The sequence below is a fragment of the Beta vulgaris genome, chromosome 5 (genome assembly GCF_026745355.1).
Source record: "Beta vulgaris subsp. vulgaris cultivar EL10 chromosome 5, EL10.2, whole genome shotgun sequence".
Taxonomy (NCBI): domain Eukaryota; kingdom Viridiplantae; phylum Streptophyta; class Magnoliopsida; order Caryophyllales; family Amaranthaceae; genus Beta; species Beta vulgaris.
Window position 1 is genome coordinate 3399506 of NC_079206.1, and position 14906 is coordinate 3414411.

At 35.3% G+C, this 14906-nt stretch overlaps 1 protein-coding gene across 1 annotated transcript; it reads right to left on the minus strand.

Annotated features, from left to right (window-relative positions):
- Positions 1–2184: 2184 nt before the first annotated feature.
- LOC104892236 (probable WRKY transcription factor 56) lies at positions 2185–5790 on the minus strand. Its single transcript, XM_010678106.4, has 2 exons — positions 5096–5790; positions 2185–2555 (listed from the first exon to the last, which is right to left on the minus strand). The coding sequence occupies exons 1-2, from the start codon at positions 5779–5781 to the stop codon at positions 2378–2380; spliced, it is 864 nt and encodes a 287-aa protein (XP_010676408.3). The 5' UTR covers positions 5782–5790; the 3' UTR covers positions 2185–2377.
- Positions 5791–14906: the final 9116 nt, after the last annotated feature.

Below are 14906 nucleotides of genomic sequence, written 5' to 3' on the forward strand. Positions count from 1 at the left end.
ATCGACTTTTGTTTGTAAAAGGTGAGGTATAATATGGTGTCATGTAAGATCATCTTACAATTATTGTAGTATATGCAATGGCAAAGCTAGGGTTTCAAACGGGGTGCACCACAAAGGTAAATCAGATTTTGCAACGCAAAAAACATTGTTTCATATTCAACCGCATAATCTTGATATGCAAATTAGTCCATCCAAAACTCACACTTTGTTTATGAAGTTTCCTCACTTGATGAAGCTAGCACAATCACTGCATTCGAAAATGTTGGAGAATCCAGTAGTGTTCCAAACTTCTTACCAATCTTAATAATAAACCTTTTCAAGTAGGGTATTGTCAAAAGAATTACCCACTTGTTGGGAAGGGTCGGTTCAAATATTGGGCCAATTTTTTGTGGCTAAAGCTTGCATTTTGGGCAAAAATTATTCGTAAATAATTTTAGGTAGTCCAAACCTGTCCCAACAGGTCGAGTCGACTCGAAAATCGCGCCCAAAAATTTGGCCAAGTCCGATTATTTTTTGGAATGGTTTGGGTTTACTTTAATCGACTCTACTGATGGACTATGGACTAAACGACCACAGCCTAAAAGGATAATGTCCCCCCCCGCCCAAGGTACATCTCGCGCCTATGGGCCACTATAACTATCCAAGAAGACACTCGAAACTGGAAAGAGAAACAAACCCACCCGGTAGACTGCCAAGCTACAAGTCTTACGACACAGGAGCGGGATTCTCTAAAAAGCCAAGGTCGTGAGTGGCCAAGAGGGCCCACTTGGAGACTTGGGATCTCAGCAGAATCTACGAAGGTTGCTTAAAGTCGGCCAATCGGTAGGTAAAAGAAAATTAACTAATTTAGTTCTGTATTTTGGGTTTAACTCCGTTGACAAAATTCAATGTTTTAACTAATATGGCCAATCACAAGTCTGATATGTGTATCAAACCATCAAATAATTGAAGTATTTGAAGCAACTTAACTCTTGATATCTTGGTCTAGTGGTTAATATTGAGGTGTTGTGAACGATATGTCACATGTTTGAATCTCTCCTCTCCTTTGTTGTAATTTGTACTGCCTTCATAGTTCATATGGATTCAAAAACAAAACTAATCAGAACCAAACATATACAACGCTCCACTCTGTTTATACTTTATTAGGCACTTTTTTTTTTTTTTTTTTGGTACAAAAACCTCATTTTTTTGGAATCTATGCATTTTTTGAAGTGAAAGGTATTACTTCTAGATATTAAGTCACTTTTTTGCTCTTATCATATACTACTTTATTTTCTTTTTAATAGTTGTTTTTATACTTTTCACTTATGCCAATGCTCTACTTTCAGTCTTTATATCTCTAATTTTGTAGTGGTAAAAGATATAAAAAGTCGATATTCTAAAAGTACATATCGAGACGAATCAAACAAGATTTCACATGATTATATTTTTTCTTAACCATAAATTACAAACGACAGTCAAAGGAAAATTTGTGAATAGTGTCAAAAGTGAAAATGTAACTATTAAAAAGGAACGGAGGTACCAAGGATGTCTTGGCCTAGTGGTTAAGATTGAGGTACTGTGAATGATAGGTCACAGGTTCGAATCCCCCCTCCCCTTCTTTGTACTTTGTACCGCCTTCGTGGCTCATATGGATAAAAAAAAAGGAACGGAGGTAGTATTATTATAAGACAAAGACAATATTAAAATACATTTTGTACTCGTCCATATTAATGTTTATATTTTCTTTTAGGTGAACGGTGTTCAAACTTCGATTTGTACATTTTCCAATGCTATATATATATATATATACATATATATATATACATATATATATATACATATATATATATACATATATATATATACATATATATATATATACATATATATATGTATACATATATATATGTATACATATATATATGTATACATATATATATATATATATATATATATATATATATATATATATATATATATATATATATATATATATATATATATATATATATATATATATATGTATGTTCGTGTGTGTGTAAAAAAGTATAAAATTTGATATTATTGAAGTATCGTTTGAGACGAATCAAAGGAGACTTCCTAATAACTACGTTTTCTATATCATATTATATAGGTTATGCAACTAACTCATAATATATACCTTATATATAAAGATTAGTTTTAGCAAACCCATGGAAAGAAGAAAACAATAAATTTAACATGTGCTACGGGTCTAATTAACTTTTTGATTGCCTTTCTTGTACATTTTGTATGTGCACTGTGTAACTACAAAAGATTGAAAGACTAATTAATTTGCACCAAGTTCGTGGTGTTGATTAGCAATTAATTACATTTAACTACAAGGATATTCATATTCATAGAGCTTAATAAAACCCTAAAATCGAGAGAGGAACTGAAGTTGCTTGAGGAGAGGGCTCAAGGTCTCCATCAACTTTTCGCTAGGATGATTGTGAATGCCTTCGTATGTTGTAATTACGGTTCTTGTATCCCTTGAATGTCGTTGTATCTGTTTCTTTACATTGCATGTGTGGTACGTGCAACGATAATAACTCCTTCCCCATGCAAGCCATGCAAATTTAGAAAAAGTTAGAATTATGTTCAACAAGGTTCAGATAATGATATTAAAACTCGTAAAGATTTAAACGCATACATATATACTGATATTAAAGGTGATCATGTATCGGGTCGCGTCAATATTCGAGCCAAAATTCTGTCTCCAAAGTTCGCTATTTCTGGCAAAAAGTGCGTGATTTTCGTGCCAAAATTATGTTGGGATAAAAAAAATTAAAAAGTCATTTTTGGCTTCCCCAATACCCGTCCCAAAGCTTAAAAAATCGAACCGGGACGGGTTGGACTCGACTGCGGGTCAAAAAATATGCTCGAACCTAAGCGGACTCATACATAGATTTACTGTAAATTTGAAACCCCCCCCCCCCCCCCCCCCCCCCCACCCCCCTCCAGTTTACTAAATTACATAAGGCATGTGTTAACACTTTTAAGCATGTAATTAAATTTAGTTAAAGTTACTATACATCAATTTTAATTTTGCATATTGTATCATTAATATAAAATTATTTAGGATCTCATCTCCTATTTCAAAATTACTCATTGATACTGTTAAAGACCTCATATATTTTTGATTTTTTATTTATTAAAATGCCTTATAATTATTATTTACAAATGACTGAATGAGGCTGGCTTTCTTTGAGTAATTATTAAAATGCCGTTAAAATATATTAAAAAAAGGAAGTGGAGGAAGTAAAATTCTTGGTGGACGTCCATGAAACTTAATATTTGCGGCCAAATACTTCATATGTATCAAAATATCTGTTCCATTTTGATGTAATAGAGGTTGGCAAAAAAGAAAAAAAAAATACATGCTCTAAAAAATCATTATTGTACAACATTCTATGTAAAATTAGACGATCTATAATACACTCATTGCATGTACAAGTCATTAAAATTCTGATAGAAGTGAGATATAATCTTAATTTCGACTTTATCAACTAAGCTACCTATATCTAAATTTCCTAATAGTATAAGGTTCATGTTTAAACATTAGATATGCTCCCAAATTGTATTAATTTAATAATTATGACAGTCATGAGTGGATATAAATTTGTTCCTTATCTATAACTCTGAGAGCTATGGCGGCTATCTCTTATTATTATCTGATTATTGTAATTAGTAGAAGTGTTTTTGAAACCAGAATCCAAATTAACTTGGAACAAGATTTGAACCCATAATCTCTTGCTATTATACATGACACAATTATTATCTCAATCAACTTTTAATCATGTTTTAATCGTCCACATTATTATATTTGTACCTTTTCTTAATATATTTTAACGGGAATGAAAAAAAATGCATATCAAGTTCGAAAAACAATACCAACCCAGGGCAACGTCCGGGCCCAAATACTAGTTAAGTCAAAATAAAGGTTCAAGATAAATATATCAAATAAAGAGTTATGGAAAGGATCCAATGGCTTCGAAAGAATTAAACGAGTAGCCGTATGAGGTGAAAATCTCATGTACAATTCTGTAGAGTGACAGTTTGGGTGACTTATCTGTCAACTTTTCCACTATCACCCAAAAAACCAAATTCTACCTTACGTAAAGTTGCCATAGTACGATTAATCTCTGAATTTGAAATCACTGCTTATATATCTGGTATTGGCCATAATTTACAAGAGCATTATGTAGTCTTAGTAAGAGGGGGAAAGGTTAAGGATTTACCCAGTGTGAGATATCTTCATACCTATTGCGCAATGTGCACTATATTATTTTACTCCCATTCCAATTTTAGTTTTTTTTATGTCATATTTGAAAGATGTCACTTATAATCTCGATATGCGGTTATTTGTTTCTTCAATAATACACCAATACCTTATATAATCACTAAGTGATTACCTAATAACAAATTTAAATATAACGTGACATATTTGATTCTATGATGAAGGGAGTAACACTATATTATATACTATAATAACACATATTTCAATGATGTTTTAGGAGAAATTTATTTTAAGTACTCCCTCCGTCTCATAATATAGTGATTGCATTTTTCTTTGGGTGTCTCAAAATGTTGTGCCTATTTCTTTTTTGTCAATTTATTTTGACTAAATTATCCTTCATTTCTACATAAAACTTTACAAAATACCCCTACTTTCTTTTAAAATATATGCCCCTATTTATTGTTTTGCGCCATTCCAAGGTATATTTATTGCTCTTACATTTTATTTTAAAGGAAAAAAAAGAAAAAAACTAGTTCCAAGACAAAAATACTCAATAAACATTTACTTAAATATATATTTTTGTGAAATCCTAAAACTCTTTCCATTTTCCTTAATTTTTGTGAAAAATGAGAAGTGAACACTATATTATGGGACGGAGGGAGTATATAAGCCAGAAATGCATTGATGTAGATGAGACTTGATACAAGATTATTAATTTCTTTACATTTCCATATGACTTTACCATTTACCAACTTAATTACTTCATAACACATGATTTTTTTTTTTTTTGGGACATCTATACTGATGAATTTTAAAGATACTACAAAAAATAGACTATGATAGAAAATGACATACCTGGGGTGGGAGTTATTTTTGACAGACTTTTGTCCATATTTTCTCCACTTATACCCATCATCAAGAACATCATCCACACTTTTTGTATGGAAAGCAAACCTCGGAGGTACCATCTTTTTCTTCATACTATTAGATGAGCATGAAACAGATGACCTTCCTTTACCAGTTGTACCATTAATATTCTTATTATTATTATTATAACTGCTCATTCCTTTCTCTCCTCTATCTTGTTGACCATGATTCTTGCAACCATTTACAGTATTATCAATATTACTAGTATTGTTGAGGTGGTTGTCATTAGCTTGAGCTGATGAGGTAGATGATTCTACAGATATCGCGCTTGGTTCAAGAGCCGAGCAAGAAGAAAAGAGATTAATCCAATCAATATTATCCAAAATAGGAGGAGTTTGAGATAACTCTGAGCAATTAGGTATTAATGGAGGGAATAGTAGGTTACTTGAGGAAGAAGAAATATTAATGTTGTTATCATTAATTTTGTTAGTTAATGAAGAAGTAGGAGTGGATGGAAATGTAAATGTGTTTTGGATAAATTGATGATGATTATTGTTGTTAGAAGAAGTGTAAAACATCATTTGATCATCATCATCATTGGTATTGTAATTAGGTATTAGGGTTGCTGGTTGTTGGACAAGATCTGAGTTTAAAGTTATTCCTGTTGTTTCCATTTGAATATGTTAATTGGAAAAGAACAGCAATGTTTTCTTTCCTTAAGGAAAGTATTTATAGTAAGAAGGTGAAGTAACATAGGATAGGTAGACAAAGGTTGGTAGACTGAGCAGCCTAGCTCATTCATCAACCGTGATAGATTATAGAGAGAGGAAGACCATAACTTGAATATACGTAATTAGTCATTTATACGACTGTAAATTATTTAAGAAATTTCTACCGTTCATTTATCTTGACTCATGCATTTAATCTATTGTTTTTATTAAATACTTCATCAGTAATTTTTTGTAGTTGTACTCAAAGGTTTTGACACGTTTGCCATCACACATCATTTATAATTTTAACTACATTAAATTAAATTAGGGTTTTTTTTATGTTATACACTTGTGTTATTTCAATTTCTACATTTTTACCCCAACTTTTTAAAAATTCCACACGGTTCCCTCAAGTTTACCTTTTTTAATGCACGATGCCCAAATTGCTGATTATATGTCATCAATTTCATTATTTTTTTAAAATTATTGGAACTAATTTGACTTATACATAGTTTAACCCTTAGAAGGTTATTCGTTAATTAGATTCGTTCCACCGGATTATAAAAAATAGACGAAATTAATGATGTATAATCAGCGGTAGGTGCATTGTCCGTTGAAAAAGGTAAGTTTAAGGGTATTGTGTGGAATTTTGAAAAGCTTGGGATACAACGTAGAAATTAAAAAAAATACAAGGGTTAATGTAGAAAAACCCATTAATTATAAAATATTTATATTTTGAAAATATATAGCGAGATTAATCTAAGAAGACTCCATGACTGTCGTTTGTTATGTAATCACACAAGAATATCAACGTTGAGTATATGAATAGTGTCACAATAAGTCAATATTATACAACTAAATTGAAAAAGCCACAGGTGTGTTATCAGGTTTTTGCCTTATTATTGTCGACTTTCACCATATCCATTTTATGCTTGCAACTTTTTATTATTATTAAGAAGTAAAATAGGATAGGAGAGGAGAAGTTTGCAATTACCAAAAATGAACAATATTGGATGATCTGTTGCAATTGCTAGTTGATAAAATCTTAATGAGCTTGTTGAAGAAGTTGATTGGAGGAATGCGTGTGATTTGACTCAAGAGAATGTTTTATCAAGTTTGGCGACCAAGGGGAAAGGGAGAATTAAGTTAGCTAAGCTTATTTGATGGTTAATTGAGGAACACGTTGTCTAGTTATTGTTGGAGATTTAGACCTATCCAATTTGATCAGGTAGTTTAGAAAAAGGTTCGCAATTGCTAATTACATTTGAGCAAGGACTTGTTCATAGGGACAAGAAATCGCTAAAGTAGTAGCATATTTACATAATATATCCTATCACGCAAGTCACCCAAAAGAAGATGAATAAGAAAAATACCATGCTCAGATCCCTATCTCAGACTTCAACTACAAGGATCTATTTCGTTAATTTTTGTGAAAATATTTCCCTTTTCATAATGCAATTATCACTTTATAATGGATTAGATGATTGTTCAACAACAGAAAATTATCACTTTATTGGACTAGATGATGGGTGATGTAATGTTTGTGCCAAGACTAGTTATTTCTTTATGCATTCTATTCTTGCAACTAGAATTAGCACTGCAATAGCCACTTTTCTTTTTTTTTCTCTCTCAACACCCTTTTTCGAAAAAACCCATCTCCACCGAAAACCCTAAGCGGTGGGGGTTCGACAGCTACTGCCCCGCTGGTGGCCGTCGAGCCCTGTTCCCCTTCCCTTTCTTTTTTTCTTTCTTTGTTTTTTATTTCATGGTTTATAGTTTTAATAAGTCTCATATGTGTGATGGCTTTTGTTCCCTTTATGAAATTTAGAGTCACCCCCTTCGTGATGGGTCAATTAGTCTTTTTTTTTATATTTCTTATGCATGGATCCAGGGATATAGATTTTAAAGTACTGAAAATCAAGAATATCGAGATGAAGGCCAGATTTCAGGTTACTATTACATCAGGCTTTAACGATGTTGAGTCATCTAAAATCGATTATGGTTGAAATGATACCATATCACGGCAGCGATTCCGACGCGATTACATCAGTAGCGTGGATGACAAGTTTCAGATTGATATTTTAGATTATCTTTTATGTAAGGGTTATTATGATGGTAGATGCCGTGTGACGTTTTATTAATGATAATTTCCCCATTCCCATTAAAAAAAAGAAATAATGTCGTATGGCATTTTTTTAATGATAATTCTTCCATTTCCATTAAAAAAAAAGACTAGTTATTTTTTTTTTCACATTGAAAACACGTACATTAAGAAAACAATAAGAAAAGACGGGAAACTAAAACCTAAAAACTAGAAAGTAAAGAAAGGAAACATTGTTCTTCTACTAAAGGATACTAAGTCATGGACTTCACGCATTTGGTTGCGGCGGGTCTTGACAAGTTCACACCGTATAAATGTTGACCTTATTTGTCAAATATCCACCAAAATATGTTGCATCAAAATGATCTTAGGTTGATGAGTTTGAAGACTAGTTATTTCGCAACACTTGTTGTCTTCAACTACAGTTATTTTCTTAGTTATTAGTTAGTTCAAATCAAAGGCGCACAATCTTGCAAAAAGCTTTAGACTCCTCTAATTAAGTTTACCTTACTTTAGTAATAAGAAAAATATTTGATGTTGAGAAACTTTGGACTTTGTTTATCTCATGTATATTGATGGCACAACCTCACATTTCAATAACATGCCATCCAATGATGGAGTCTATCTGGTTGGTTTATTGTATTTGGATTGAGGCTAGTCCAATTGAGTTATTCTATGGGGTGTGGCACGACTTATAATGCATCGCAGGTGCTTTGCAACATCTGAATTATTGTCCTCGAATGCCATCAAACCACCCATTTATAATTTTGGGGTGCAACCACGAAATGGCCCCAAAACGGTCGTAAAAGTTGTTCTTATCCCCGTTCAAAGTCGTAGAAGTCCTTAATATACTGTCCCATGTCTCCTCGAGACATCCCACGACATTCAGTGCACGGGTCTCGAGGACGTCTAAAATCGTGACTTGCAACCTTCAATTTTGACCATTTTAAGGCCCCTCTGGATCCCGGTCAAATTTTTCGCTGAAAACCTTCCTATAGGGTACGACACGACTTATAATGCATTCCGGGTGCTTGGTATCATCTGAATTGCCGCATAATGCTATCAAACCACCCATTTATGATTTTGTGGTGCACCCACCGTATGCCCCCGAAACGGTTATAAAAGTTGTTCTTTTTTTCGTTCAAAGTTGTGAAAGTCCTTAATATACCATACCATGTCCCCTCTAGGCATCCCATGACATTCGGTGCACGGGTCACGGGAACGTCTAAAACCGTGACTTATAACCTTCAATTTTGACCATTTTAGGGCTCCTTCGGGTCCGATCATGTTTTTCGCCAAAAACCTTCCTATGGGGTACATCACGACTTATAATGCATCCCGGGTGTTTTATAGCATCTGAATTGCCCCATATTGCCATCAAACTACCCATTTATGATTTTTGGGTGCAGCCACCGAATGGCCCGAAAAGGTCGTAAAAGTTGTTTTTATACCCGTACAAAATCGTGGAAGTCCTTAATATACCATCACATATCCCCCCGAGACATCCCGCAACATTCGGTGCACGGGTCCCGGAGACGTCTAAAACCGTGACTTATAGCCTACAATTTTGACCGTTTTAGGGCTCCTCCTGGCCCGGTCAAATTTTTTGCTGAAAACCTTCCGAAGGGATGCGGCACGACTTCTAATGCATCCCAGGTGCTTAGCACCATCTAAATTGCCCAAGAAAGCTATCAAATCACCCATTTATGATTTTGTGGTGCACCCACAAAATTTCCCCGAAACGGTAGTAAAAGTTGTTCTTATGCCCGTTCAATGTCGTGGAAGTCCTTAATATACCATCTCATGTCCCCTCGAGGCATCCCATGGCATTCGGTGAACGGGTCCCGATGACGTCTAAAACCGTGACTTATAACCTTCAATTTTGACTGTTTTAGGGTTCCTCCGGGCCCGGTCATATTTTTCGCCAAAAACCTTCCTATGGGGTGCCGAACGACTTATAATGCATCTCGGGTGCTTTGCGGCATCTGTATTGCCGCAGAATGCTATGAAACCACCCATTTATGATTTTGTGATGCACCTACGGAATGCCCCGAAACGATCGTAAAAGTTGTTCTTATTTCCGATCAAAGTCGTGGAAGTCCTTTATATACTATCCCATGTCCCCTCTAGGCATTCCATGGCATTGGCTGCACGAGTCCCGGGGACGTCTAAAACCATGACTTACAACCTTCAATTTTCACCGTTTTAGGGTTCTTTCGGGCCTGGTCATTTTTTTCGCCGAAAACCTTCATATGGGGTGCTGAAGGACTTATAATGCATCCGGTGTACTTTGCAGCATCTGAATCGCCCCAGAATGCCATCAAACCACCCATTTATGATTTTTGGGTACTTCCACGGAATGACCCCCAAACGGTCGTAAAAGTTGTTCTTATACCCGTTCAAAGTCGTGGATATCCTTAATATACCATCATATGTCCCCACGAGGCATCCCATGACATTCGGTGCATGGGTCCCGGGGACGTCAAAAACCATGACTTATAACCTTCAATTTTGACCCTATTAGGTCTCCTCTGGACCCTGTCATATTTTTCGCCAAATATCTTTTATGGGGTGCGACATCACTTATAATGCATCCCGGTTTCTTTTCAGCAACTGAATTGCCCCAGAATGCTATCAAACCACCCATTTATGATTTTGGGGTGCAGCCATGGAATGTCCCCGAAACGGTCGATAAAGTTGTTCTTATTTCCGTTCAAAGTTGTGGAAGTTCTTAATATACCATCCCATGTCCCCTTGAGGCATCCCACAGCATTTAGTGCATGGGTGTCGAGGACGTCTAAAACCGTGACTTATAGCCTTCAATTTTGACCGTCTTGGGGCTCTTTTGGACCTAGTTATATTTTTAGCTGAAAACCTTCCTATGGGGTACGACACGACTTATAATGCATCCCGGGTGCTTGGCACCATCTGAATTGCCGCAGAAGGCTATCAAACCACCCATTTATAATTTTGTGGTGCACCCACGGAATGCCCCTGAAACGGTCGCAAAAGTTGATCTTTTTTCGTTCAAAGTTGTGGAAGTCCTTAATATACTATCCCATGTCCCCTCTAGGCATCCCACAACATTCGGTGCACGGGTCGCGGGGACGTCTAAAACCGTGACTTATAGGCTTCAATTTTGACAGTTTTAGGGCTCCTTCGGGCCTGGTCAGGTTTTTCGCTGATAACATTCCTATGGGGTACGACATGACTTATAATGCACATGGGTGCCTGGCACCATCTAAATTGCCCATAATGCTATCAAACAACCTGTTTATGATTTTGTTGTTCACACACGAAATCACCTCGAAACGGTCGTAAAAGTTGTTCTTATACCAGTTCAAAGTTGTGGAAGTCTTTAATATACAATCCCATGTCCCCTCTAGGCATCCCATGGCATTCGGTGCATGGGTCCCGGGGACGTTTAAAAACGTGACTTATAGCTTTCAATTTTGAACGTTTTAGAGCTCCTTTGGTCCCGGTCATATTTTTCGATGAAAACCTATGTGATGCGGCAGGACTTATAATGCATGCCGGGTACTTTACAACATCTGAATTGCCCGAGAATGCCATCAAACCACCCATTTATGATTTTGGGGTGCAGCAAGAGAATGACTCCGAAACGGTCTTAAAAGTTGTTCTTATACTTGTTCAAAGTTGTGGAAGTCTTTAATACACCATCCCATCTCCCCTCGAAGCATTCCATAAAATTAGGTGCATGGGTCCCGAGGACGTCTAAAACCATGACTTATAGACTTCAAATTCTGACCGTTTTAGGGCTCCTCCGAGCCCGGTCATATATATATATTTGGTCCCCCTTTCGGGAACCCGTGGTAAGATGAATACCTCTGGGCTTCCCTCGTACATGGCCACTTACCCAGAGGCCCAACAAACCTAAGCCCCCCCGTTCCCCGACAATATTGAAATTTTTGCTTCCACCAAGATTCGAACCTTGGTCTCCCATGTGGGAAATAGGAAGCCATACTATTGGACCCAAGGGTCCTTGGTCGGTCATATATATATATATATATATATATAGAAGTGAGTTCATATGATAATGCATACTTACATGAGAAATGAAAATGAACTTTATGCGCTATAACTCTAATGAAAAAGTAATGTAACTCCAAAAACATAATATTAGAAGAAAAAAAATTCAAAAAAATATATTTGTTTTGGCCTCAATTTTTTTTAGATGGGGTATAACTCTAATGAACAAGTTTTGAAACTCTAATCCAATCGTGTGGTTGAGATTCATTCTCATTTCTCATGTAAGGAGCATTCTCATGTGATCTTGCCTATATACTTCCTCCGTTTCTTTTTACTTGCAACGGTTTGAAATTTACACTATTCACCAACTCTACTTAATTTATGTTTGGTGATTTATAGTTAAGGAAAAACATATTCATGTGGGGATCGATCTTGTTAGATTCGTCTGAATGTATATTTTCCGAAAATATACTTTTTATAATTTTTACTTATCGGTAATTAAACTTATTGATGGTTGAAATTATGCATTGACAAGCGTGAAAGTCAAACTGTTGCAAGTAAAAAGAAATAGAGGAAGTATATATATATATATATATATATATATATATATATATATATATATATATATATATATATATAGGAGTGAGATCTCGTGAAAACTATCTTTAGGCTGAAAAGAAAACAAGGGTAACTTTTAACCCCTTTAGGATAACTTTTAACACTTTTAGGATAACTTTTGCCAGTTTTGGGGTAACTTTATTATATTAAGGGTAGTTGTATATATTTGAAGGATAACTTTATTTATTATAAGACTAAATATTACCACTTTTAGGATAATTTTTACCTTTTTAGGCTAACTTTTAGCAATTTTAGGGTAATTTCATATATATTTCAAGGGTAACTTTATCACTTTTAGGGTAACTTTATATTGCGTGTTTATGAAATCTTATGGTTACATTACTTGGATGTTGTTGCTTTCTCTGATGTAAAACTGATAATTTTAATTTTCCTAATCTTTCGTTTCATGTGGTATTGTCTACTTTTTACTTTTGGTGTTCTCTCTGTTATTTTTATCTTGTTCATTATGGTGTAGCATACTCTGTTTTTATTAGTTTCCAAAATTGTTATTAGTTGCTGTATTAAAGCTCTTTGTTACCCCCTCTCACTAACATATATTTGGCGAAATTCATACAACCTATTAGCTCAATTGGCAAAAACATTGTGTAAGACACAACGATGTAGGTTCGAATCCTTCATAGGTTTAACTATAATCAAAGTTAAAATAAGTTACCCTTAAAATCTAAAAAGTTGTCCTAAAAATGGTAAAAGTTACCCTAAAAGTGGTAATAGTTACTCTTATAATAAATAAAGTTACCCTTGAAATATATAGAACTGCAAATATAATAAAGTTACCCTAAAACTGACAAAAGTTACCCTAAAGTGTTAAAAGTTACCCCAAAGGGCTTAAAAGTTACCTTGTTTTCAGTTTTCAGATTAAGAGCTGTTTTCAGCGGATCCTACCCCTATATATATATATATATATATGAGATAATGGGAACACTCCAAATGAGGGAGATTCACATAATCCAACCAAGAGTATCTCATGAGATTTTATACATGTTATAAAAAAAAACTATGTTACTCTAATTCTTCATTTTACTTGATAATTTTAGTTAATATAAACGTGTAGAATCCTCGATGTCGAAACGATGGTAGATACTTTCACATTTTGTTTTGAGTCAAAATCATGAAAATTTTTCATAAAATAACTAACATCCAGAAACTTACTTGTATCCAACATGCATAAAAAGGAATCGGTAAAGTACTTTGCTACCGAAAAATAGGTGAAAAATATAGAAGCCAGTTTTTAAATTGAAAAAGTACTTTGCTACTGAAAAGGAAAGAAATTGTGGCAATAAGGAAGAGTATCAGAGTTGTATATTGTAATGTGAAATGAGAGACCCTGAATAGCTAACTAATCACTAGAGATCATCTTACTTTAAAAAAGGTGTTTTTAATTTGTAACTGAAATTTTGATTTTGTTTTTTAAGGTGATGCATGTAACTGACTCGTGCAAAATCGTGGAAGTCCTTAATATACCATCACATATCCCCTCGAGACATCCCACAACATTCGGTGCACGGGTCCCAGGGACGTCTAAAACTGTGACTTATAACCTACAATTTTGACCGTTTAAGGGCTCCTCCTGGCCCGGTCAAATTTTTTGCTGAAAACCTTTCGAAGGGGTGCGACATGACTTATAATGCATCCCAGGTGCTTGGACTATCTAAATTGCCCAAGAAGCTATCAAATCACCCATTTATGATTTTGTGGTGCACCCACAAAATTTCCCCGAAACGTGTAGTAAGAGTTTTTCTTATACCCGTTCAAAGTCGTGAAGTCCTTAATATACCATCTCATGTCCCCTCGAGGCATCCAATGGCATTCGGTGAACGGGTCCCAATGACGTCTAAAACCGTGTCTTATAACCTTCAATTTTGACTGTTTTAGGGCTCTTCCGGGCCCGGTCATATTTTTCTCCGAAAACCATCCTATGGGGTGCGGAACGAATTATAATGCATCTCGGGTGCTTTGCGGCATCAGAATTGCGCTAGGATGCCATCAAACCACCCATTTACGATTTTGGAGTGCAGCCACGTAATGTCCCTGAAACGGCCGTAAAAGTTGTTCTTAGGCCCGTTCAAAGTCATGGATGTCCTTAATATACCATCACATATCCTCTCGAGGAATCCCACGACATTTGGTGCAAGGGGTCCCGGGGACGTCTAAAACCATGACATATAGACTTCAATTTTGACCGTATTAGGTCTCCTCTAGGCTCGGTCATATTTTTCGCCGAACATTTTTCTATGGGGTGCAACACAACTTATAATACATCCCAGTTTCTTTGCATAATCTGGATTATTCCAGAATGCCATCAAACCACACATTTATGATTTTCGGGTGCAGCCACGGAATGGCCCCGACACGATCGTAA